Source organism: Thunnus thynnus, chromosome 18 (assembly GCF_963924715.1).
Source record: "Thunnus thynnus chromosome 18, fThuThy2.1, whole genome shotgun sequence".
In the NCBI taxonomy this organism is placed as follows: domain Eukaryota; kingdom Metazoa; phylum Chordata; class Actinopteri; order Scombriformes; family Scombridae; genus Thunnus; species Thunnus thynnus.
Window position 1 is genome coordinate 5788642 of NC_089534.1, and position 26589 is coordinate 5815230.

General features: G+C 38.4%; 1 protein-coding gene and 1 long non-coding RNA gene across 5 annotated transcripts in view; one reads left to right on the forward strand and one right to left on the reverse strand.

Annotated features, from left to right (window-relative positions):
- col12a1b (collagen, type XII, alpha 1b) overlaps nucleotides 1-26589 on the reverse strand; it is a 152343-nt gene that overhangs the window by 121836 nt on the left and 3918 nt on the right. For all 4 annotated transcript variants that reach the window (XM_067572009.1, XM_067572007.1, XM_067572006.1 and 1 more), the window contains exons 3-13: nucleotides 24863-24979; nucleotides 21344-21487; nucleotides 19494-19544; nucleotides 17184-17447; nucleotides 16704-16868; nucleotides 15016-15189; nucleotides 14140-14430; nucleotides 12681-13283; nucleotides 8480-8758; nucleotides 8107-8382; nucleotides 4891-5163 (exon numbers count right to left, since the gene is read on the reverse strand). In XM_067572009.1, coding sequence (XP_067428110.1) covers nucleotides 4891-5163; nucleotides 8107-8382; nucleotides 8480-8758; nucleotides 12681-13283; nucleotides 14140-14430; nucleotides 15016-15189; nucleotides 16704-16868; nucleotides 17184-17447; nucleotides 19494-19544; nucleotides 21344-21487; nucleotides 24863-24979 — 2637 coding nt within the window. The remainder of the gene's footprint in view (nucleotides 1-4890; nucleotides 5164-8106; nucleotides 8383-8479; nucleotides 8759-12680; nucleotides 13284-14139; nucleotides 14431-15015; nucleotides 15190-16703; nucleotides 16869-17183; nucleotides 17448-19493; nucleotides 19545-21343; nucleotides 21488-24862; nucleotides 24980-26589) is intronic.
- On the forward strand, nucleotides 8787-11410 carry LOC137169055 (uncharacterized). Its single transcript, XR_010924394.1, has 2 exons — nucleotides 8787-10241; nucleotides 10881-11410. It is a non-coding gene; the product is annotated as an uncharacterized lncRNA (long non-coding RNA).

A 26589-nucleotide genomic window follows, 5' to 3' on the forward strand; every position in this document is an offset into this window, starting at 1 on the left:
TTTCCGAAATTTTTATGCAGTGATTGGCCAAATGTGCAGAGATGTGAAAGCTTAACCCTCTTTTTTTCATTCTTCACACAACCGCTTACGTCACTTTCTATGTGCTCAACCGAGTGCAACGACATGAACGCCTTCAAGGAGACTGTCCAAAAATCTGCGCCATTATCCCAATTGGTCCCAATCATCGCGTCAAGATTACAAAGACACGCAAAAAGACGTTTAACTTTTTGGTGTTTGGAGGTATAACTTTTTGCTTTTCAAGTGTGGTCATTTGTTCCACGTGGAGGGACAACACATCGTACGACCTAGCTCATTAGAAGCATACTGAGACCTTTAGGGATACACCTTGATATCAATCAGAGGCGTTCCAAATTTATAACCATAGATTCATTAAGAAACATGTCTTTCAATGTATTTATTTTTGAAAAAACACTTTTTAGTGATGAAATATGGACCTGATGAACTTCCATCATTTCCCAGTCATCGTCATTTACATGCTATCACTTAAATTCACTTTGCATTCAGTCACAACCTAAATATTTGATAGTCCAGAATTTTTAAACAGAATTAGAATCTGATTGGAAAAATATAAATGATACTAACTGTTTGGAAAGAATTACCCTAACCCTAACCCCTAACCCTAACCCCTAACCCCTAACCCTAACCCTAACACATTTGAACGGTTTAAATGGTCTCTTCTTTTTTAATTTGTCAAGCATGTATTATTATTATGATTATTATTGTTATTCAATTATTATTAGTATTGAAAATTCATTGCACTAGTTTGTGCCCTCTTCACTGCAATATGAAATATCTTCCATTATGATCGAAAAATTTGGAAGAAACATCAAAATCATCCCAAACCTTTAGTAACCCGTGGCAGCCTTAGTAGGGAAATATTTGTTCACAGCCAGTCTGTACGACACCCCACGGCACTCGTTATTTTTCTGTTTATGTTTTATCATCTTTTTAAAGCCAAAACTGTGTGTTCACTCATCAAAACATTAAACTGGGAACTAAACCGAGAAAGAGCACGTTGTCAGCCAGAATCACCACAGAAATACCGAGAAAAGTCCAGTCATAGCCAAACCCTGTGGTTTTCTGATCAAGCTGGAAAGTTAAACCTCATAAGTTCTCCTATAAACCACCTTAATTACAACCTTAACCTCATTGCTCCCCATGAAACCGAACTGGAAAGCTAATGCAGGTGAAACTGCAAGGAAGAAATTGCCTGTTCAAAGATTAGATTGTTATATGGTTTGAAATTTGAGTTGGGTGGACACTCGAATCGTGACAGTCACTCTGAGTATCAAGGAAAGCTCACAAGACAAGAAGCAAAACTTGTCTGGAAAACCTCCTCAACACACCTCATCATTCTACAACGTTTTGCTTTAATCATATTTCTCTTTTCTGGTGAAGTTTGGGGTTTTTCGGCATCAAGGTCCTGTGGAACCTACTCAAAATGAATTGTATAATTTCAGAGATGCACAGTCATAAATCTGACAATAACTTTGTCTTTTGCAATTTCTAAAATGTTCCCTTTTCTCTACACTTTTGAAAGGTTTTCCATCCCGCAGCTGTGTCACGCTATCTTGCTCCTACAATCAGGAAGCCCTGGTTAATGTCAGCTTTTTGGGGTTCTTCCAAATGAGTGTTAAAAAAGTGAAGGACTTGGTGAAAAAGGCCAACAGCAGCTGCAGTTACTTTATACATCAGCTGTGGACAGATTTACGCCAAGCAACTGAGCGAGATGGACCACATTTATACAAATGTCATATGACTTTATCCTGATTTCTACTGTGAAAGTGTTCGAACGAATTAGGAAAGAATGAAAACAAATTCTCTCCTTTGCATTTATGCAGTAGTTTGAGCTTTGATGTGTCACAGAAAACATCGTAACCTGCTGATTTTGGCATAAAGAAGAGTTTTCCATTTTAGCCTCCGACTGGTCGTAAACAGAGATCTTTTGTGCACGAACGGGGCCCCGATGAAGCTTAACGTGAGTTCTTACTGTACAATAAGAGGTTTTTACAATAAGAAAGAGTGAGCTCACTGGTTTTAATGTGGGTACAGTATCAGTACAGCAGAGTTTTCCACTGTAGATCCGAACAGGTTTAACCCTGCATGTGAAGGAAACAAAGGTAATGAGGAACCTCCTGCCAGCTGCCTCTAATGTGAGCCAACAACGGGGATGTCTGGAGGCTTTACGAACGCACTTCAAGCGTCCTCACACTGAACCTGACCGTGAATGCAACATGGCGGAACAAACGCGCTGTGCTGCGCCTGTACGGGCCCAACACGACAACCTAAAACATCGAGGGAAAAAAAAAGAAAAACAGAAGAGGTTTGTATCGATTGCACGGCCCTGCAACCACAAAGGCATCTGGAGGCTTTGCAGAGACTGTGGACAACACTATTAAATTCCAGGCAAGCCCTCACAAGGTAGAAAGAAGGAGAGCAACAAAGAGAGACAGACAGATAATAACACAAAGTGAGAATGAGAGAGAATGATAAGAGACAGCAAGGAAAGAGAAAGAAAGACAGAATTGAAGAGAAATTGCAAAGAAAGAGACAGAAAGTGAGAAAGAAAGACAGTGTGAAACAGAAAGAGAGACAGAAATGAGTCTTCCCTGGTCATCCTAAACTTCCAGCCCTGGTCTCAGCTGGATTACATTCCTGTCCAGTCTTGCTGTGTCTCATCATTACCTGTGTCCACTCTTACTGCAACTGTATATGTAAAATAATGAGATGTAACTCCACTGTCTGACACACAAGAGATACATCCAACAATTTCAGGTCCGCCGTGATGATAAACTGCACCAATACATTGCAATATTTTCAAAGGTACACACTTGCTTCTTATATAAACGTACAATAGCTCTTTTTTAACAATTATTTTAATGCCATTTTGCAGTTTTTGGATAGCAACAGTTTAGAAACAGACAGAAAGAGAGGCGTACAACATATAATAGAAGCTCTTGTATGGTTTGCATCTTAACAACAAGGCCATAAGGACGCCCCTACTGTAACTCATTTTAAACTTCCGTAGCCGTAAGAGTCACCATGACATAAATTTCACCTGCCTACCTTTCCGCCAAGGTCCATGCTGACCATCTGCATGCAAAATTTATGGTGCAAAACGCACATGCCAACAAATGTGTGAACACGTCTTTTCATGCAGACACCAAATGTAGTAATAACAGAACTCTGTGCATATCCGTTGTCTGCATCCGGCCCTTCACACCCTTTCTGCAGTATTTTCTAACAATCAATCAACTTGGAAAACATCTGACAGCTCATTCCTCCTCATACCTCACTGCACTTTCCTACACATTCCTTATTTTGAAGATAGAATCTGAATCTAAATGCATCAAAATACAACAATATGGGAAAAAACAGGCAAGATTTGTTTAATTCAACTAAGCACAGCACTTAATGACAAAATAGCATAAAATACTTTGAATTACTGTATTTACCGTATTTGTATGCACAGTTTCTCGGTGCACTCACTTTCATTTTCACTTTCAGAACAACACAGTTAAACTGGGGGTTTATTAAGAACCGGTCTGAACATGTTCACTACAATATGTTCCTGATCTGATGAAGATTGTAGCGATTGTGCCACATCCCCAGAGTCCCATTTCTACAAAGGATCTTAAGGCCAAAATGAGCTCTATTGTTGAGTTAAAATAACCTTAAACCTTAAGATGATGTTGATCTCAGCAATTAACTTGGTAAGTAAACTGTTCTCACAACTGATAGGATGGTATGAATAGTATGAAAATAAGACCCAGGTTGTAAAACAACCTGAATTTTCCTTCAACATCTCTACAACTCACACAACACAACAATAAACTCCATGGCTTCTTCTTTTTTCCCTCCTCACCACCTCTCTCCGCTCTTGCTTTCAGTATTTATTAGTACTCTCCAGTAACAATAAACCTGACCCTTGAAGTATTGAAAGTAGGATCACTTCTAACATTGTAGAGTCATTTTAAATGTTTGCCGTGTTTGTTTAAAGAGCTCTTCTGATGATTTGGTCATCCTCCAGGGTTTAGCCTAGTCACAGCAAGATAATACAGATAATACCTCAAACATTAGTTGTCATAATAAAAACAGAATAATCGCTGAAGCTTAAAGGATCAGCATCGGAGCAATATGCCAAACCTGACATCAAAGTAATGTCAAGCTTTAAATTGCTGGACTGTTTATTTTACTTCTCTACATTTAGCTATGAAAACAGATATGGAGATGCCCTGATATGTGTATTTGTCCACTTAGTAGACAATGCATTACTAAAAGTCTAAAAATACATCAAGTCAGTGAAAGTGTTACCCAGCTTTACTGTGTTTTTCTGGATATATACACACACTTTAAGTAGAGCTGTATATTAATTTAATTTGTTTCTCAACTAAAGAAAACATGTCAAAATGTACTGTATACCAAATGAGCTGTACATGACATTTTAGCCTCATTTCCAGCAGCAGCAGGAAGCTGTTTTCAGCAAAAAAGCTCTGATAAACCAGACGTACACTACCTGCCCAGCACCAAACAACAGACAGACACAGTTACCAAGTAGCTGGTGAAGAAACATCGAGCAGCTACAGAGCCAAATATTTTCCTAAGAGTTTGTGGAGACCAAAACAGAGCTAAAAGAGAGTGAATATTGGACTTCCAATCGCCAGGTGAATAGAAACATATCTTCAAAGGAACGCTAATGTTAATCTGTGTCTGCTATATGTGTAAATAGGAAATTGTTTGCTAGCACTTTAGCTATACCAATTTTTTAACCCAGAGATATGTGGTGGCTGTGTATCTGCTTGTGTTCATGTTTTTCTGCCAGCTAGTAAGCAAAAGTTGATTAATTTAACAAAAATGTAACGTATTTACCTTCTAGCGTGGTGCCTTCTCCCTCCAGGGGGTCGCCCAGGCCGGACGAGTATCGTGCGCTGACAGAGATGTCGTACTCGGTGCCCGGCTGCAGGTTCTTTAGGAGGGCAGCTCTGTTGTCGCCCTTCACCGACACTTCCCTTCGGGGGCCGCCGGTGGCAGGTTTGTACGCCACACGATACTGGAGGACATTGCCCGGTGCTGGCTCCCAAGAGACCCTCATGGAGGACACAGTCTCGTCGAAAACCCTCATGTCAGAAGGGGAACCCTTGGCTGAGAAGGCAGGAAACAAGGTGTCAGCTACAGAACAAGAATCAGGTGATAATAACTTTTTAAAGTTTTTTGTTTTCTTGCTTGTTTTCTTTGGAAACTTATTTCCTCATCTCAAAATGACAAGCTTGCTTTCTTGAGAAAGCAATACTTGCATGGACCAATAGGCATCTACAGACGGTTTAGAAACAGTGGATAGGCAGGCTTGTGGCCTAATAATTATTCATCACGTCCTTGACTGGATGAAGTCTAGATGAGAAACAGTTCCTGAGGTGTTCTTGACCAAGACACTGATCTCCCAGTTGGAGCTGCCCAGTGGCTGACAGCATAAAACTCTTTATTTTGGGCAGCTACCAGGATGTGAATAACAGTGACACACTTTGAAAGTGAAGTAGGCCATGTTCACACAATTCCCCTTTGAAAAATAATTATTAAAAGAAGGCGATGACTCATGCCCTGCTGACCTCCCTGGAGTTAACGCCTACTGCTGATTTATACTTTTCTTTCCTGAGTGATGAAAATGTCATGGATTTAGGTAAAACACACTTCTTCTTCTTTTTTTATCCAAATATTAGTCAGAAAAACTGAAAAAAACAGATTAAAATGATTCCAAGTGGTGTAACCATGTATTATGTGCTTTTGTCCCGACACAGGACTCAGTGGAAAAGTGCAAGCAAAAGGGCAAATTATGCAAAACTTCATGGCACTACATTGATTCATAGTTTTGAGATAAAGTCACGGTACAGTAAACATTGTAATGGGAACAATATTGTCAGCCATACAGGGGGGAGAAACACATAAATCCATCTGAGGGGCAGCTGGGTGTTTCATGTCAAAGAGGTGGAAGCTGGGATTAATCCTGTCTCCTTTTATAAACTGAAAGAAAGAAATTCACCTTAGACGACAAGCAGCTGTACTGTCTGAAGGCGGACCAGGAGGTGAACAGTAAACTCAGAAATGGTACGAAATGCTGTTGCCATGGTAAAGAGGAAGATAATTTGTTTGTTTCCAGCTCTGTTCCTAGCTTTCAGGCTCAAGGTTGATAATTGTGTTTCCGGAAGATTCGTAATCACTGCTGGATGTTTCTCTGTGAGATAATCTTCCTTCAAGAATTTTTGAAAGATCACGCAAGTTTGAGAACGTCCCTGTTAAGAGTCTTGAGGTTAACAACTAAGGGAAAAAAAAAATCTCCTTTGCTTTCCTTCTTCATTGTTTATCACCTTTGAGTACATCTTGACCCACTTCTATCTCCCAGCTTCCGTCTGTTTTTCATTCCTTTCCCTATGAGGTAGGACAGATCTGACGAGGAGCTCTATGGGTGGCAGGTTGTACTAACACTGCAGGGTTAGGAGTTCACTTTCCACTGGGGTCAAAAATATGCGGACTCCTGGCACTCCCAGGCATTTTTGGAATAAAAGCAAGCGCCAAAAGGCAGATAATGGCTTTTAAAAAAAATCCACAGTGGACAAACAGAGTCACTGAAAATGTCAGAGTAAAGTTTGAACTTATTTCCATTGTGGTCTTTAATGACGCGGAAAGACGGAAAGCCAGCTTGGACCAAAAATGTTTTCATCATCCCACGTCTTTGTGATTTAAAGGTGCAATAAGTTCTTTTATGGTTTTTACTGTCCCATGGCACAAACAAAATGATCATAAGACATCCTCAAGCACCTGTTGTGGATCAGAACCAGTCACTCCATGATTACTTAACCAGCTACTCAGATTTTTGGACTCCAGAGCCTTATTCAAAAATCTGTTTTGGACCAAAAACTCGCCATCTATTGAAGCTTCAAACATTCCTGTAGTTTTTAATCATAAGAGCATCTGTTGATCTCAATCTGCTAAACTTTTGATTCCTTGGAAAGTATTACATCTTAGAACAAGCTTCACGTGTTCTAGGACACTTTTTCTTCTAATTTGTCACTCCTCTTGAATTTTTTTTTTTTTTTCATTTAGCATGAACATATTTTGAGTTGTGACACTACAGTTCCCATCATGCTCTGGGTGATGCAAACAGGAGGTGTAATGTTGCCATGGAGTCCATGAGTTAGCAACAAGTGTTGTACAAATTACTTTTAAAGTTAATCAATTACTCATTACATATTACTCATGGAAAAAAGAAATTACATTTTTTTGCTGATTACAATTTGCTAATTCTAAGACAGTATATGTAATACAGTATACTGTATATGTTACATTACTTTTGTTTCTCAGCTCCATCAAAGGCGCCTTCCAATAACTCCAAAGCCTCCAATCCACAAGAAACATCTAACTAGACGCTGTGGTTTAGCAAGCAGCCAGCCTACAGTTTGTAGGTATTTACTGGCCATCAACAGCTAGCTTGGCTTAGGTCACAAACCCTCCAACTCTGAACAAAAACCAGGTGATTCCCAAATGTAACTTATGGGCGAGAAGCTAGCAGCTAAGAAAAGCAAGTTTGGAGTTGCAAGAAAGAAGCATATCCACCTCCTCTCACCTCCAGCCCCAACACCAAGCTTACATTTCCTAGACCAGCCTGTCTGCCAAATTCACAAGACAAAACTGATATGAACCTCACATCCAACTCCTAGTAAAACAGCAACAAGCCGACCCACAAAATGTCAAAGTAACAGAGGGTTGCTGGGATTAGTAACTGTAATGTCACTACTGAATTTCAAATGATAAACTATTTGTTACTGAAAAATGTAATCATGATGCATTACTGGCCAACACTGCTCCTAAGCCCTGTTTTTTGCCCAATATTGTTTATACTTTGTCAAATCTGCTACCATGTAAAATCATGTCGCATTGGTTTTGATACCGTAGAAAAAGTCTAATAAGTATATTTGTTTAGATTTCTATCTTTACTGTTCTATCTCTGGAAAGAGGTAAAGACATTTCCAGTGCTAAATAGTGCTCTCTTCTTATTTGTAACAGTACAATATGTTGCCAAAAAGCTATAATCACCTTCTTTGGTGGTGCCGTCAGTCTGGAGCGGCATTCCAGAGCCAGACTGGTATTCAGGAGTGACAGTGACGCGGTAGGTGGTTTTAGGCTGAAGCTCATTCAGCACAATCGTCGTGTCCTCGCCGCCAACGGTCGTCTCCAGCCGTGAGCGCTCATCCCCAACAGGTTCATAGCTCAACCGGTAGCGAGTGACGTGTCCTGGAGCTGGCCTCCAGGACACCCGGAAGCTGTCTGTTGTCTCTTCGGATACTCTCAAGTTGCGCACCGGGCCTCGTTCTGCAACAAATATGAATGAGTTAGGGCTTTACTGCTCCCATGCGAGTCCCACTAACCTGTTTTAAAAATACATGTACATAAGGAGTCTTGAATTTACCTTCTACAGTGGTCTCATAGCCGGTCACAGGCAAGCTGTCTGCTTTGTCATACTGAGCGTAAACGCTGACTTCGTAGCGGGTGAGTGGGTTGAGGTTGGGGAGAAGGGTGGTGCGGGCGTCCCCAGGCACAGACATGGACACAGAATGTCCGTCGGTGTCATCTGCAGGCTTGAACTGAACCAAGAAGGACTCAACATTGGGGGCATCGATCTCCCACGAGGTCCTGAAGCTTTTGGGGCCCACCTCTGAGAAGGACAGAGCCTTTGGTTGGACCAATCCTGGAGAAAACAGAAGGTGAAAAAGTTAAAAGGTGATTTTAATCAAACTGAAGCAAATATGCTGCCATGTGAAATATTTTACAATTAGTATTTTTATTCTTAAAATCTGTCACAGACACACATGGAACCTGCAAACTAATGCTGGCTTATACATGTATCTATATACAATATACAGAAGTTCTTACTTTTAGTTTACTCAACAGTCAACAACAGCTCAACAGTCTTTTTTTTTGTTCTTGAAAGCAGCCATTAACAGTACACAAACCAATATCTATTAAAGACAAATGGTCAAATATCACCTCTAAAATAGAAAAAAAAACAATTTAAAACATGCCAAAATGTCCAAAGAAATCCAGATTTGACCTTTAAAAAAACACTCATACTTTTAATTAGTAAATTTACAGCCCCATTAAGCCTATTATAACTGATTACAACGTCGTGTTAACTTTTTTCAAACACGTCAGCAGTACCCGATCTGTTCTGCTATGTATGAGCGTCTCTGGTCCTCAGAAAATGGTCCCCTTAGGAGTCCCAATGAGTCACTTAAGGTCAGATCCAACACAACCCTGACTAATTTATACAATGAAGTCAGAAACTTTTCTTTCAGTGATTTTTTTTTCTGACCTCCTAGCTTAGTAACCGTAACTAGGCAGGTAACATAACAGCAGGGCTGTCAAGTCTTGGAATTTTCCACATGCTAAAGCGGTATGCATGAGGCTCCAGTAAGAACAATATTCGATATCTCAGGAGCTTTGAGGATGGTATCTTTTTTTAATCGCTTTTCCAAAACCAAAAACAACAGCAAAATTGCGAGGATCAGATTAAACTGTGTGTTTGTCTTGTCTAACGTAAGCTGGAAATGTTGGTAGCCTGGCTAGCTTACTAACTACAGTAGTAACCTAGCATTACTTCCAAAGCAAAACAGCATATTATTGCTTCATTATTATGTGAAGTTAACAGGTTACATTAGCCAGTCCTGGATGCTGCCATATCAGAGTTTGTTGTAACAGTAATAGCTCTGTTCTGCACTTTATTAGATTTAGGGGAGTTTACACTCAAGCAACCTCAGCCAAACGTGTAATTTGAGAAAGCATTACATTAGCCAAACTCATCGGTTTGTACTCATGCTCAAAGAACTTTCACTTGTAAGTGAAACATTGATCGTTTGTAAAATACAAACAATTAAGCAAATATAAGCTCCAACAGCCTAATCTCTGACAGGTGTCATCTTTTTGCCAATTCACTGAGCTAATTAGCCAGCTAGGTAGCTACAAGCTGATAAAATTTGGAAGTCCTGACATTTTGGACAACAAAATTGTCAGAATTGTTTTTATTTATTTCTGCATGAAATCAAAGACCTATTGTTTCAAAAAATAACTATGAATTTCAATGGTAAATCACAGTTGTAATTATATTCTGTACAAGATAGGAAAACTTGACAGGTGTATCATCAGTAACTGAGGGAGCAGAGCTAAGCATACAGGTAAGAGTGGTATCATCATACAGTTTAGCCTACTTTTGGCACCTTTCCTAAAATCTTTTATGCTTCATTACAATACTAGGCTGTCATCTAACAAATATTAAAAGATAGATGGCAAAAAAAAAATCCAGATCACAGATGATGCTAACTGAGCTGAGCTCTCATATTGATTAAAAGAGGGTTTGACCTATAGAAAAAAACAACAAGACTTCCCTCAAAATAACAGCAGAAATGGAGGATCCAGGAAATACATTTATAAAGATGTATCTACAAGCCATCACTCTAACATAAGGAGGGTGGCTGCTGTGAAACGGCCCACTGTGGGAGCTCATTGAGCTGTTATGTTGGATAGAAGCTGTGACTATGCTGTTCATTCAGGCTCCTGTACATTTTACTTTGTTGACATAAAATCATTATTATATAACAATTATATAATCGGCAATCAAAGCTTGTGTGAGTCACATTCTACATTGGCAGACCTGGAAGCTCCATTTGGCAGAGTAACACAGGGTGATTAATATTTGTGGGTAAAACAGCATTTGCGAGTAACTCTTACTTGTTGAAATTTGACTACCAGATGGTCATGGGTGGCTAATGGTTTCAGTACAAAGAATGAATTTAAAAGTCAAATTTTGTTTACAGCTTCAAAACGGACAACACACCTGACAGTGTGGATCATCCTGATGTGATGAGTCACCTAGTGCTACAACTAGGTTTAAACAAAAGGTAAGAAATCTCTGCAACCACTATTTGACCTAGTTCAAATATTTCCACATGCAGGAACTCTCTCTGCCCTTGAAAGATCAAAAGGTGGACATGTGTTTAACACATTGAGGCAAAAAGAGGGCTCAGCTGAAAAAGACATGCTTGGAAAAGTGACATGAAAGTAATTGTGTGCATATGTACGACTGTTGGTACTACTCTGTGTTCAACTCCACCACGAAGGGTGGTAGAGTTACATCTGACTGCTGCAGTAATTCAATTGTTTAAATGTTATTTTGATCACAATGAATATTCCATGTTACAGTGCTTTACTGGTAATTATACAACATGTGCTTAAATGAAAAATCTAAACTCTTTCAAATTAATTTGCTGAACACAGGAAGTGATGAAAATCATTCATCATAGCTCATATTACAGTATACCAATTAATAAAATGTGTTCCTTTTTTATCTTATTTGTATTTTTTGTTTCACTCAACCATGGTGTGTGACATAATGCTGAGGAAACTGTAGCTTTAACTAGCAGCAATTCCACAACTGCTAACGTATTTTAAATTATGATGAATAAAGACTAGCAAAATAAACAGGATGTCAACGTGCTACAGAAAAAATAGCATATTTTTATGTTATCGTGAGAAAACTGCAACAAGTTTGAGATTTACGTGATTGTTTTACAAAGGGAATTCTTTTCATAGCCTAAAAAATGTAAAACTAATCAGCAACAACCTGAAACGAACACACTGACTGTTTGGTGCTACACGGTTGGTTAATTTTTGTTCATGCTAAACTAGCTTGTGCCACAGATTAAACAAAGCTAGCATCCCACATACTAACATGCAATTTAGCAAACTACTACCAACCCTGAACAATGGATAAACAACAGCAAAACAGCCCCCAATCTTGGTACAAACAATCGATAACACACTGAATGGCTGTAGGCTCCAAACTGTCTCTGAAGAGATTACAGCCATAATCACTGCCTAAAATTTCATGCAATGAAGGAAATCCATGCAATACAAAACCTTTCCTGCAGCATGGTACACTGCACAAATACAACGGTTTTTATGTCTCCAGTCATAGTCATAATGCCACAGAATCTGCTAGATAGATGTGTCCACATAAACAATTATGATGTTATAAATCTGTTCTGTTCTTTAAACAGGCGGTTGCTGAGGTATTAACCTTGTAAATGGTGCTTAAATAAGCGCAGATATGTACTGAACTGAATGAAACCATTCAAACCAGCAGCCGACCGAACTTTCTTAGAATCCAAGACTGAACTGATGTCAGAAACAACACTGTAACATCACAGCGATCTGAATAGTGGTGCTATTGCTTAATAAAAAAACCAAAATGAACAAACTAGATAGTGACCGCAATCAAATCAGCAAAGTGATTCATAATTTCCAAATCTACAGCTTAAGATAGGGTTCACTTTAAGTTAAAACAGGGGTAAAATATACCACTACTCCATTGAAACATACACAATATTAATATTTTTCATCAAGCACCACAAAATACATTGTTATTCATGACAAGTGATGATAGAAGCCTGCATCTACTGAAAATAAAGTTGTTTTTTTACTTTCAACAAAATTTGGTTTCTTTTCTCAAACTCTAACAATATGACAAGAATCAGAACCAGAATTTGAGGCTAAACAAAAAAGGCCAAACAAATCACACTGTTATTTGCATAGAAAATTAAAGCAATATTACTCACGTCTCTGTGCAATGTTGCGAAGTTCCTGCTCGATCCTCAAGCAGATGGACTGTGTGAGTTCTTTTGATATTCTCTGGAAAGCATCAAAGTCCTCCACAGTGTACACATGGGTCTCTGCAGGCTCATTGGCGATGGCCTCAAGCTCAGATCTTACAGCGTCCTTAACACCAACCGCAAAAATCTCCACATCGGCGTTCCTCAGCTTGGTGGCCGGCTCCTGGAAGGCGTCTGAAGACTTTCCGTCAGTGATGAGGATGGTAACACGGGGAACATTAGTACGTGCCCCTTTGGAGGACTGAAAGATCTTGTCCCTCACATAGGTCATGGCCCTACCGGTGTTGGTAGAGCCACCTCGGTATGGGAAAGTCCTCACGGCCTTGACCACAGCGCTCAGGTCATGGTGAGTGTTCAGGTGGAACTCGGTGTGGGGGTCCCTGCTGTACTGGACCAAGCTGATCTGGACCTTGTCTACTCCGATGTCAAAGGTGTTCACCAGCACCTCCAGGAAAGCTCTTACTTTAGCAAAGTTGGCAAGACCAATGCTGTATGAACCATCAACCAGGAGGACGACATCAGCTTGAACATCCACCCCAAGAGAACATTCTAGGTTGGAAAAGCAAAAGGCACAATACAAAGTTGTAATTAATGGTAAAAATATTTTCAAAGACTTATCACTTGAGTCTTTGACCTTGATGAGATGTGTTTGTTGGCAAACTAAAGTCTAGTGGTGATGGAAAAGATTACCATGTTTACAACTTGTAAACAGTCACAGTATCAAACACTTCAAGATGGTTGTATGATTGCAGAATTAGTCGTACAAGGGTTATAATAAACTGTGTGTGGTCTATATAGTACTATATCCCTTTAAATTGTGTAAAGTTACTGTGAATGACTTTGTGAATGGCTTTTTCATGTACGTTTGTGTTATTTAGCACCCAATCGAACAAGATCTGACTTTCCATGTTGTAGTTACAACTTGACATGAATTCAACCAACGTGCTTCATCCAAATTCCCAAAATTTAAAGAATTCTGTGTATTTACAAGACTTGAGAAATCGTGTTCTTTAATTCTAATTTGAAGATTTTCCTAACAGGTCAATTTTGGCTTTTCATTCAATTTTGGATACAATGAAGTTTCCTTCCTTACCATGGACATGAAGAGTTGTCAACAAATATATTTATAATGAAAAGGATCCACTACTCGAATGAATTGGGGCAGCAGGTCAATGTAGATAGAAAAATAGTTTTACATTTTGGGAAATAGGCTTATTCGCTTTCTTGCAGATAGAGGATCAATACCAGACTCATCTCTGCGTTAAGTATGGGGCTAAAGCTGGGAAGCAATTATCTTAGCTTAGCATAAAGACTGGAAGCAGGGGGAAACAGCTCGTCTAAACCTTACTAACCATCACGCTAAAAAGTCAAAATTGACCCATTTGGAAAGTATTTTTGTACTCACCCACTGACACTTTAACTGGTTCTGTCTTCTGCATGGCTACAACGGGCTCGCTGGGCAACAGGCCCTTCAATGCAAACAGACTGATCTGGTATTCTGTGTCTGGAGAAAGGTCTCTGACCACCACTGAGGTCTGGGTGTGCCCCACATACAGCTCCTGCTGCTTGCTGCCGGCCATCATGGGGATCATCTGCACCTTGTATCCGGTAATGTCGCCGATGGAGGCGTCCCAGGTCACCCGCATGGACTTGGAGGCTGCCTCCAGGACATGGAGGTTAGAGGCTGGCTCAACGACTGAAAAAACCATAGAGACAGAATCAGAATAAATTGCGATTTGCAATCTTCCTGCAGCAGGATAAACAATCACTTTACTTGATCTGTTCCTTTTAAAAACTGTGGGGTTTTTTTGGTGATGATCTGTAAAAATGGAAAAGTACTACTTTATAACAAATGTCACAGTGCCAGATATTATAAAATAGGACTTATTTTAGATTGATACGACTCTCATATCGGTTTGATAAATACAAAACTTGAGGCAGGAGATGGTTAGATTAGCTTAGCATTAAGGAAACGAGGAAAAACAGCTTCCCTGGTTCTGTTCAAATGTTTACGTACTAACTAAATAAACTAGACATAATGTGTTAATTGGTGAGCCTAGGTGTTTCCACATTTCTGGTCGTTATGCTAAGCTAAGCTAATGGATTGCTTCATATTTAACGTCTGATCTTCTCACCCAACTACTGCTTTAAGATCATGTGATAAGGACAATGGAAGACAGTAGATGGCAAACTTCAGAAATGGAACATTTTATCAAGCTTTTTTTTTTTTTTAAATGATAAACTCAGACAATGTATAAAAGTAGTTTTTACCACATCTCACCTTCTTCTCCGCTGGTAAGTAAGCTGAGTTGATCATCCACACCAGCGCACACCTGGGTGATTAGCTCTTTCTGCACATTCTTGATTTTATCAAAGTTGGCGACTTTATAGATGTGACTTCTGTAAGGAGTGGAGGCCATTAGCTTCATCTCATCTTCATCAGCCTCTTGGATCCCTAAAATGGGCCGAGGAAAAAAAAATAATCAAAAGGTGTGGTAAGAGCTTTGTACCTGATACTTTATGAAAAAAGGGAAAATATGATTGTCATTGGCTGCCATATTTAGGGACGTGTATTCATTCTGAACTATGAGTGAATTCATAGAGGCGCTTGTAAAGTCACTGGCATCGTGTTAGGATTACTGTGTCAGTGGTAACAGGTTTATTTGCTCCAGGTCTGTAAATACTGGATGAAATAAGCAATCTATAAATACATGAAGTGAAGCATTTTGTTTTCCACGTTAGCTATTTAAACGTTGTCCAGCTGGATTCACCACCAATGGACAACAAAAAATGCCAAACCTCGACTTTTTTGTTCTGCTCTGGCTGGAAAGTGTGACAGCATGGGCAGTAAATGTGACACTGGTTGGATTCCATTTTAAGACTGGTGAGTTTTACAATCCCATATTCTTCTAACACTTTGACACTCTTACCAAAGCTGCGAATTTCTATAGAATACAGTTTATTTAAAGTACAACTCAGCAAGTGTCTGTGTCAAATGGTGAAAAATGGTATTTTTACTCCGATACTGTACTAAAGCACAGTTTTATTTGAGTATTTTATACTTCAGAGAGGAATATTTTACTCCCAGAGTTCTGATTTTTACATTAATAAGATATGACCGTGCAAGATTATAAAATATTTCTCATAATGTCTTTTCTTTCTTCTTCCCTTGTTTATTTATTTCTTTTGCTATGTAATTTTGGCTGCTTTCTTTACTGCTTCCCTCCCTTTTTTTCTTTCATTCCTTTGTTCTTTCCCGCTTTCATTCTGTCCTTCTTTCCCTCCTCTCTTTCATCAACCAATTTGACACCATGAAAATACCAAAAAACTCAGAGATACTCATCAGGTTTTACCATTAAACAAAATTAAACAGCACTCTTCTGCACTATCGTTTAGTAGTGCTAATACTTTTTCTTGTAACTGAGCATGTTTCTTCTGTAGTATTAACAGTGGTTTAAAGTAACTAAGTGTAGTACATTTAGTCAAGTACTGTACTTAAGTAAAATTATGAGTTACTTATACTTAGATTGGGTATTTCAATCTATGCTACAGCCAAGCTAATAAGAAGCCTGTTTATGTTCTTTTAGGAGAGGTGGATATTTACAGTGTTACTCCTGCAAGAACTAGGAACATATTTCTCTTAGCAGTTTTCTATCAGTGACCTCTTTTTACCGGCAGTAGAAGATGAGCTGTTATTATTATTTAACCACCAGCCCTCTTAACACCATGGCAACAGCACATTTCTGTTTCTCCATCCTAAGTTGGTGGAAAGTCTGACAGTGCCTCCTCAGCGTAAACATACATAAAACTTGCTATCACTCGCTTGTAACGTTAATGATATAGGAATTTAACCGTTTTTCTCTTCTTACGTCATCACAGGCTGCTTTTGTTACTACGACAGTTAAACGCATTAAATACGGATGGAAAATGTAAGATGTGGAATGTAATAAACTTGCTTTGGCTGCGTACCGAGGACAAAGATCTCCACCCCCCTGTTCCTGAGCTGCCTGGCGTAACTCTCCACTGGATCCTCAGATTTGCCATCTGTGATGATCACCAGCACTTTGGGAAAATCCTTCCTGGCACCAGCTGCCTCAGAGAAAGTGTTTTTCAAGAGGTAGTCGAGGGCGTCGCCTGGAGAAACAAGACAGGTTTTACTCAAGTGGGATTAAATGATGCACAGCCAGAAAGTTTCAGTGTACATACATTACAACAGTAGCACAAAAATGCTGATTTGACATTTAAAGTTTGACATTTAAATTTGAAAATATTATGAAAAATTATGTGTAGTATTCTCAGATGTCCATTTGTTGCAAAATACCAAATCATAGGAAAAGTAGCAACATTTTAATTTAGGATACCAAACTAATACTAAATACGCTGAAACTAACCCAAAGTGATAACAGAAGCAGTGTATAAATCAAACATTTAAGGACATTAACAGTGTACCTGTCATGGAGTTGCCTCCTTTGTACGGCAGTGAACCGATGGCCCGCAGCAGCACCGGTCGCGTCAGGTGTTCATTCAGTCTGAACTCAGTCCGGGCATCGCCGCTGTACTGGACTACGCCCACACGAGTTCTCTCCTCTCCGATCTGAAAGGCTCCGGCCGCCGCTGAGATAAAGTTGCGGATGTATTTAAAGTTCGGCCTGCCCACGCTCCAGGAGCCGTCAACCAAGAATACCACGTCGGCAATGGCACCCACGGAGCATTCTGGGAAAAAAAGTGAGGAGTGAGAAGGAATGGGGGTGAGTTAGAGAGATCAAAAAGTAAAGGAACATGGTAATTCAGGAAACATATGAGATTTGATTTTCAAAAGTTTGACCAGCTCTCAAAACGTTTGTGTATTTTTGACCCTTTTAAATATCTAAAGCCAAATATATCAATATCCAAACTATAATATGCATAACATTGAATGAGCATGAATATGTGTACAACTAACTTTAAGTCACATTAAAAAACACATTTTAATGTTCACAATATGTGGAGGAAACCGGGAAAATAGTTTAATAAAATCAGAATGTGAGGGCCAGATGTAGTCACGCTTTTTTTTAAATATCTCCCCATTTGCAAAGTGAGGGACGACATCTACGAGAAATTATGTAACAATAACAAAAATACTGTAACGGTTAAGTCACATCTCACTTCAGCCAAGAACAGCCTTTTTAAACTATTCAAGATCTTCACCTAATTTAACCAAAATCTCAAATAGTGGGCAGGGCCTTACTTACTTCAACCAAAGAGAGAAGCGGATCTTTATTTAAGACAGGCCTTTGTTTCCAATTTCAAAGTTTTATATTTGATGATATTTTTGTAAGAGGTTTTCTTTTTTCCTGGTTTGCTCCTGATTGTTGTGTAAGTTCATTGTTGCTGCTGTTTGCTCTCAATGAAATTCCTACAAAGGTTTCGTATTAAAAGCCTTTCAAGGGTTCAGGGAGCAGAATCCTTTCCTTAGCCTGGTTACAGACCACTGAATCAGTAGGCAGGAATAAGAACGGGGATGTCATCTTTCTAGTTAGCATGGTAGCTAGCATGCTACCTAGCAACAGCCATGAAAAATAGAGACAGAAAAATGGCGACAAAAATTGTGGACAAGCAAAGATTTTGACTTTTCATCATGCTAATTTACTGCTTCTAGCAACTGCTACTGCAGCGTATACGTTAGTTGCTACTACTTTAGCTTTTTCTCACTATTATTTGAGTGCCGATTTTTATTTGAAAATTTATCACAGCGTGAAACTAACTACGCCTTAAAGAGTAACTTAACATCAGGCTGAAAAGCAGTGTTTCACCGCCCTCTCTGGGTGAAAGAGAAGAAATGTGCTCTGTTACACCTGTAACCACACCCAGCAGTGATGTCATGGTGTACAGACACACCCCCAGAGTACACTTCTACATCACAGGAGGGAGGTCAACAAAAACAAGATTTTTCGGGGGTGTTGTTGCTCTCTAATGATGCTTTAGTTGCCAAACTGGGATATAATTGGAATAATGAACTGACGAACAATATCTAGGGTTTTGCAGAAACTTCCTATTTAAATGTAGTAACAGGTTTTACTCTTATTTCCTAAAACCTCAACTTTTGCCAAATCTGCACAAAGTAACTCTGGGTTTACACCTCATTATTTCATGGACTTCTGGATTCTTTTCATTGTTTAGTCTTCAAACTGTACTGCTGTGGGTAGAAGTACAGGACTCTCTGCACTACCCTGCTTTCTAGGAGCCTCCTCGTGACTCTCCTCTCGACTCTCCTCTCATGAAAAGAAGGAAAAATCAGCGCAAGCTCGTCATCATCTGCAGAACTGAGCCAGGCAGCAGCAGCAGCGCTCTTGTAAATCAGCATCTGTAATGGTTTCCACTTCTCTCAGCACTTAAGGGCTGGGCTCCTCTCAGCTCAGCTCCCTTAGCTCCAACAGCAGTCTCATTCCCCACCTACGACCCCCACACTGAGCATGTGCAGATTCCTCCACATTGGCATAATTGGCCGGCAGGGGACCAAACGGATGACAGAATACTTCAGAGATTTATGGGGGCCTCATTTTGATTATTGCTATACAATGGGGTGTTGTGTGGTAGGAGCCTCCCTTCACTGCTGAGCTCACACTGATGGATGACGCCCAGCAGTGAAGAAAAAAGTTCGAGAACAAAAAGTGGAAAAGTCGAGGAGGTATGGCGGCGATTTGAATGATTGCGACTCATTATCTTAGCTGAAACCTGATCATTAAATTCTTATTTAAAATAAACGAACAAAGGACTTACTGACTGAGTCTGAAGGGTCTGGTTTCCTGGGAGGTCCTCTGCCACTTTCAACTGTAAAAAAAAAAACAATACAGTTATGTCATTATGAAAGTTAGGGACAATTTATCCTCTAAAAAAACCCATCTCTTTCATTTAATGTCATCTTATGAACCATTTTCTGTCAGTGACTGTCCCTGTTTCTTTTCAACAGATGGCAGACCTCTCAAATTGGAACAGATCTTGTTTTTTCCATACATGAGATATATTTTCTCATCTGAGGGTTACTTGTGCAACGTTTCCTCCTCGTTGATACAATGGACATGCAAAATGAGCTCCCAAATGATGACGGGCTGATGTCATTGTTTCTGACAGATTTCCAGGGAATCTCCGGAGCTACGGAGGGTTTCTCAGATCATCGTAACGCAGCGGTACCAAGTAGGCGTCCCCACCAAAATGCTGCTGTCCATCTACTGCAGTAACGGCTCATTTTCTATACATTTTACCATCATATCTTGTCTTTACTTTTGTCAGTTAGATTATTAAAAGCATTGCCGTCTTATGCTGTTTTCACCAACTAAATCTGTTGTTCCCAACATTTTTTGCTTGTAATCCCTTAAAATGAAGCCAGTTATGATCCCTTAATATGGACATGAATTGTTAGCAGTTCAATCGAAGAATGAATTTTTTTTTTACTTTGAAAGATTGTTAGAGCGTCTAAAGAGGTGAAAATAGCCAATAGCGAAAAGTAAGAAAAATATCCATATTTTGTGAAACAGAAATATATGTGCTTCATTTTTATGTCTTTAATTGTCTTGTGACCCCTTATATTTAACTTGGGGCCCCATGGGAGGTGATTGTTTTGCAAACACCTTTAAAAGTCATGTTGAGAGTCTGTTTGCAGTTGTCTCTATTTTATATATTGTAGGCAATAAAGCTCCCAACTAACTGTCAAATCAACAGATTGATATTTGAATTTCATTCTTGACCCTGAAAACAGCAGTTGAGAAAAAATTTCACCACAAGAATCATATCACATGATCTTTAAGAGCCAATTAAGGTTGTCCAGTTATCATGGAAATGTAGACGTTCAAATTTCCAATTTTTTGAGGACTTTCCATGTTGTTGACCCATTTTTTGGTTTAACATTTAATACAGCAGAAGTCTGACGATGGCTCTCTTCAAATGTTTTTAAAATTTGAATTTAAAATTATAAAAAAGTGTTTTCTGTCTCCACACTAAGCTGAAAAATGGCTTAACCAATTTTTAATTAGATGTCGGTCAATCAGGGTTCAGTTTTCTGAGAATTTAAGTCTTCTAAGGCCTGGTCACACCAGAGAATGGCAGAGCAAAAGTAATCCACACCCCTTAGGAAGCTAGCGAGCTAACTGCTAGTCTGTCACAAAGACGTATTTGTATTATCAACTCCTGTCTCATTAGCGTCTGTACAGCATGTCTCTTTTGTGGAGCAGTTTATACTACAATAGAGAAGCTTAAATAAACATGAATGGCACTCTGCTCCCTCACAGGCCCCACACTGTCAAGACTGGTTGCTTTTGGGCAGTGGCAAATTTACAACACGAAAACTTTGTGCAGATTTTCTTCACCCCCACATGCAAATCCACAGATCGTTTTAAAATATCATGGTGATTTTTGCCGTGAAATTTCACACTTTTGTTTTAAATGCTGCTGTTACTTTCATTAAAAAATCCTTCAGCTGTCTTACAATCCGGTTTAGTTTTTTGACCGGAGCAGGTCGAGGTGTCTTCCTGCCAAACCTGACCAGCTGCAGACAAACTTTACTAGCATTTGGTTGGAGGTCTGGTGCTAATTTACACATAAACACACACACATTGAGGGACATGGTGACTCACTTGTGATCTGGCCGGAAATGGGCAGACTCTCCTCTGATCCAATGTATGCAGATATCGTTACGGTATAATCCACATCTGGACTCAGGTCTGAGATGGCGGTCTTAGTCGCAGACGCAGGCAGATTAAATTCTTTTGTTGGTTCTTCTACAAGAATGCAAAAAGTCAGAGGGAAGCCATTAGGAAACTATTGCATTACTTCATTTCTCCAAGAGTCACAACAGGGCTTCAGAAAAACCTGATTCCAACTGTTGACCCGAGGACTGAAAGAGACTTGTAAGCAAGAACAGTATGAATTAATTTAATAAAAACTTTCCGCATTACTATGAACCAAAACATATTATTTTAACCCTGAAATCCCTCCAATTCCTCCATTAAGTCAAGAGTAATTATTCCTTAAAAATATCATTTTCAAATATTAAAGGTCTACATCAGATGGGTTAAAGGTATTTATTCATGTAGGCTCCATTAATTCAGGAATTTTTAACGACTTGTGTGCAAGTTACCATGGTAATGGGTCATTAATGTAAAAAGACCCATTAAATTTAGATTTAAATAACTCCTTGTACCATCAGTTGTACTCACAATTAGTAATATTTTGTTATTTTTTGTTTATTTATTGATAAAAATAAATGTAATGAATTGCCTTTATAGTTTAAAAGACACTAACTAGCTTTAAAGTTAGAAATAAAGGGAAACAAAGTTTCATTACATTAAAGCAAGCAGTCAAACATTTAAAGAACAACATTTCGGTAAATATGCTTATTCATGGTTAGCGTAGTTTAGCTTAAACACTGGAAGCAGGGGAAAACAGTTAGCCTGTCAAAAGTTAGAGAATAAACTAAGCTTAATTAACACACTTAATTATATACACACATAAAATTAGTGTTTTAGTTAGTATTCATTAAGTTAAGAGTGCAATGGAAATATCCGATTAAGCTAATCTAACCAACGTTATTTGGTCATTTAGTCTAATGTTGTTGGCGTAACGTTACAGTATGTAATTTGAGGTATATTTTGAAGTTTGTTAAATGTAATTTTAATTCTGTTTAAATTAATAAACAGCATTTCATATGTCATGTCAGATACAATCATTCCTCAATCTAAACGAGTCAAACTGTATATTAGCAAGCTAACGTTAGTGCTGTCAGTTAGCTGACAATACGTAACAGTTACACCTGGAAGTTAGACAGTGTAAATAATAAGGGACAACTAATCTCTACATAAGAGCTAGTTTGTTTTAAGTTAAATATGCATAAACCTCCACTTAGTAAACACTTTATAATTAGCTTAAGTTTGAACTTACAAACTGTTGGCGCTAACCGGCTCCTGGTTTTATCGTGTTGCAGAATGAAAGGGTTTTCCTCAAATTATTTCCACAAAGTTGGAAGCACACTATTGTCTAAAATACATGCTGTATCATTAAAGACACAGTGAAACAAAAAATACATTTTACAGGTTCTAGTGCATTATTATTAATTTATCTCCTGTTAGATGCTAAATATGTGTCAACAAATAATTTTTGACTATTTTTACATCAAAATATCTCTTTTACCGCTTTCTTTTTGTCTAAAATGTAAAAATATTCATCTTGATTCCCATTTGTAAATAACATTCACGCCAATTTCCAAGTCATAATTACGACTGGTAAACTGACTTTTCTGAAAGCTCAGTTATATCCGACTTGACACTTCATAACATGGAAGTGCCAGAAAATCAAGCAAGCAGGAACACCTCATGTAAACCAAACCCAGTGAGCACCAACCATCATTTCAATGCTGATTTCTAGTTGAAAACTGGGTGATATTTGGTCTGAAACTTCTTTACACCCCTCTTTTTTCCAACATCAACATGTTACAAAACACAAATTTGTTTAATCATTTTGATACTTTGTTCAGTTGTAGCTTCAAAGAGAGACAATGTTGATTAGTATGAAGTTATTTCTCCAAAGTCATATTGCACTGATCGGTTAAATGTGGTCTACACAAAAACGTAATTGCAACACATTTAACATTAATACTTCATATAAAATGTCATAAATATGGAACTATATAGTAGGAGCGGAGTCAAATATGGTATTAGGAAAAGCACAAATAGAGGGCTTTTACAATATTTTTTTTGTACAAATATTTTAAAAACTGTTTGTTTTCAGGAAGAAAAAAAAACATGTCAAATAACTTTCTGTGTACCGGAGGTATAAATAGCTGCAGGTCTGTGTGTCTGGTGCAGCTGAGTTTTGGCTGGGTGGTCAGCGTACTCGTACATGGTCTGGAAGACTAGGGTTTGAAAGCTGGCGTGGGAAACCTCCTTCGCCAGACCATATTTCACCAGGATTTGCGATCGTGACATCTTTCATCCTCTACAATGTGCAAATAATAGCCTATCGTCATTTTGGAGCCCAAACTAAAAAAAAAACACATCCAGATTTCTCAGTTGAAAGCCAGTATTGCAAATCCTGGTGAAATATGGTCTAAATGTGAAAGTTTAATCGATGTCTTCAAATAGAAGACAGTGAAAAAAACTTTTAAACCTGTTTTGAATGTCTTTTCACTGATGACCATAGCCGTTGTTTAAATGTCTTTTCAATGGGAAAATGCTCACTGAGTAGTCATTCATGGTGATTAAACCCAAAATTTGATTGATATGATGTTATGTTATCAGTGCACAGTATTTTTAACCTTCACTTGGCCAACTGTGCAATGAAAAACCGTCCTGAGTTGTCGAAAGATGGGAACGCTTACAAGGCATAAACATTATTATATATATACAATATTTCTCATCTTTTCCATTCATCCCATATGATGTGAATGTGGCATAAAGCCCTGCCAACATGTTCCATTTCACTTGGAAATACATCATGTTACTCAAGCTAAAGCTGCTCTAATTTCTAATTTCACTGTGACTTTAATATATCAGTTTCAAACCTCATTGGTATAAAGGGGCCTAGAAACCATGAAAAAATTACAAGGCCACAAGTGCACAAAATTATGTCCAACAAAAGTGGTCCAAAAGTCTGACTTTCCCATTCAAGTAAATGGGTAAAGTGGTCTCACACGTTTGGACCCTACGGTATACTTTTGGCCATATAATTTAGCTTTAGAAACGTCCCCATTTGTATATTTAACTTCAAAGGTGATTTTTCAGCTTTAGTAAAATTAAGTTTAAGTAATTTTGAGTTAAGTGTTAAGGCAGCTGATTTCAAAACCATCTAAGCTGTTAAATGAATGCTGGCGGATGTCACATCTACACTCCTGAGTTAAACCAACACTGACAATTTTCCATGGGAGTGTTGGTTGAATTGGCAGCTGACGATTACACTTATCCAAACATAATGTTTTTCCTTTTTTCCCCTCCGCTTTTATCATTAGAGCTCCGGGAGCCAAACATGTGTCTGCAGACATCTTCAGATAATTGCGGGGATTGTTGAGTCTTGCCGGGCAGAGTGATGTCTCGGAGAGTTTATGGCACTCGTAATGTTATGAGCTCGGCAGGACAGAACTCGCAGGTTTAATGAGCACCCACCTGTGTCTGAGGTCACTTGTATTCTGTAGCCCTGTATCCTCGACTGTGGTCTGGTCCAGATCATTTGCACTGTGTTTTCATTTAAAATCTTAAACCTCAAATCTGATGGAGGGTCGACTGTGAAGAGAAAATGTAAACACAGTTAATCCTGCAGTTTTAGGAGGTGGATGTATTATATTGTTGATAATAGAAGGATTATCCCCAACAGTCAACACTTCCAGGATGAAGTTAGACAAGTTCACTGTTGGAGCAAACAACACAAGACAAAACCAAACTACAGATGGGAGGGAGGCCATTTTGGAGGAAAAAAAAAAATGACCTCGGTTTGAGCCTGTGTGGCCAGTGGCCACAGTCAACAACTCAAGCAACAACAAACTGACAACAAAAACACAACAAAACAACACGACACTACCTTCTACATTCAAGAAGGAAACACAAACAGGGCAGGAATTTTGGTTGTAACCGTGTCTATGGAAACAAAGAAAGGCCAATTTGAATTTTATAAGCAACTAAATACCCACTTGCAAAATTTAACCACTACTGAGTACTTAATGAAATTTAAATACCAATGAATTTATAGCATTGAAATATTTTACCTTGAAAACCATCTATGTAATCTGAGGCAGTTTTAATTCCCTTCTATGAATCTTTTTTATTTCAATTTTTGTGCTTTAAATCATTTGATTTCTTGTGTTCAGTATTTTTAAAAGATTGTATTTCCCAGACTGAACTGGTCATTTTTGGATATAAAAATCAAATCGTAAGAAGTCAAATCCAAAAAAATGACGTTGCTCATTTTGGGTTGGTGAAAGCCAAACAGGATGTCAAACTCAAATTGGACATCTGGGCTACTAAGGATAATCAATCTTTATGAAGCCTTAATGGAATTGATCAAACCTCTGTCCAATCAGGTTTTGATCTCTTAGTAACAAAACCCAAGAAAGCAACTTAATATATTTTTTTTATTTTAGTTTATTATTTTTTTTAAATTTTGTAATCTGAAAATGTCCAGTGAAATCTGAGCAATTTAATCTCAGTTTCTTAATATTGGACGATTTAATTTTCTGTCTGAATTAAAAAAAAAAAAAAAAAAAAAAAAACATTAAAAAAAAATCTGGAATTTCAGATAAATGGTTTTCAAAGTAAAGAAATGAAATGCTGTAAACTTAGTGGTGTTTAAATTTCATTTGTATGCATTTGTAGATACATTTCAAATTCAGGTAGTAAGTCGCTTGTAAAAATCTTAATTATTTGGACATTTCTTTGCTTCCATACCGGTGACTTTGACAGATAACCAGCAGGTTTTTAAAGTTTCCCGCCCTGTTAACAAACTACAACATGGACCGGCTGAAATCCATCAGATTGTCCATGACCTCAATCCAACTCATGATGTTGAATTGACAAAAATACACAAATCTGATTATATTCTGCATTATTGATTATACAATGGATAAAGATCTGATTGATCACTTTCACCGTCTCCATTGCAAACCTCATAAAAGAATACACCGTGCCACTCAAGACACGTGTACGTCTTTTTTCTTCTCACTTTTCCCAAAAATCTACACCAGAGGTTCTTAAAATATTTCATCTCCAGACCCAAAGTGTTGTCTCTTTCTAGGACTTGTTATCACAGAGTCTTTCTTCTACTTTTAGCAAAAACAAATCACCATCTAGTTAAAACAACCAGAATTGTTGTAGGAATCTGGACTATAGTTTAAGAACCG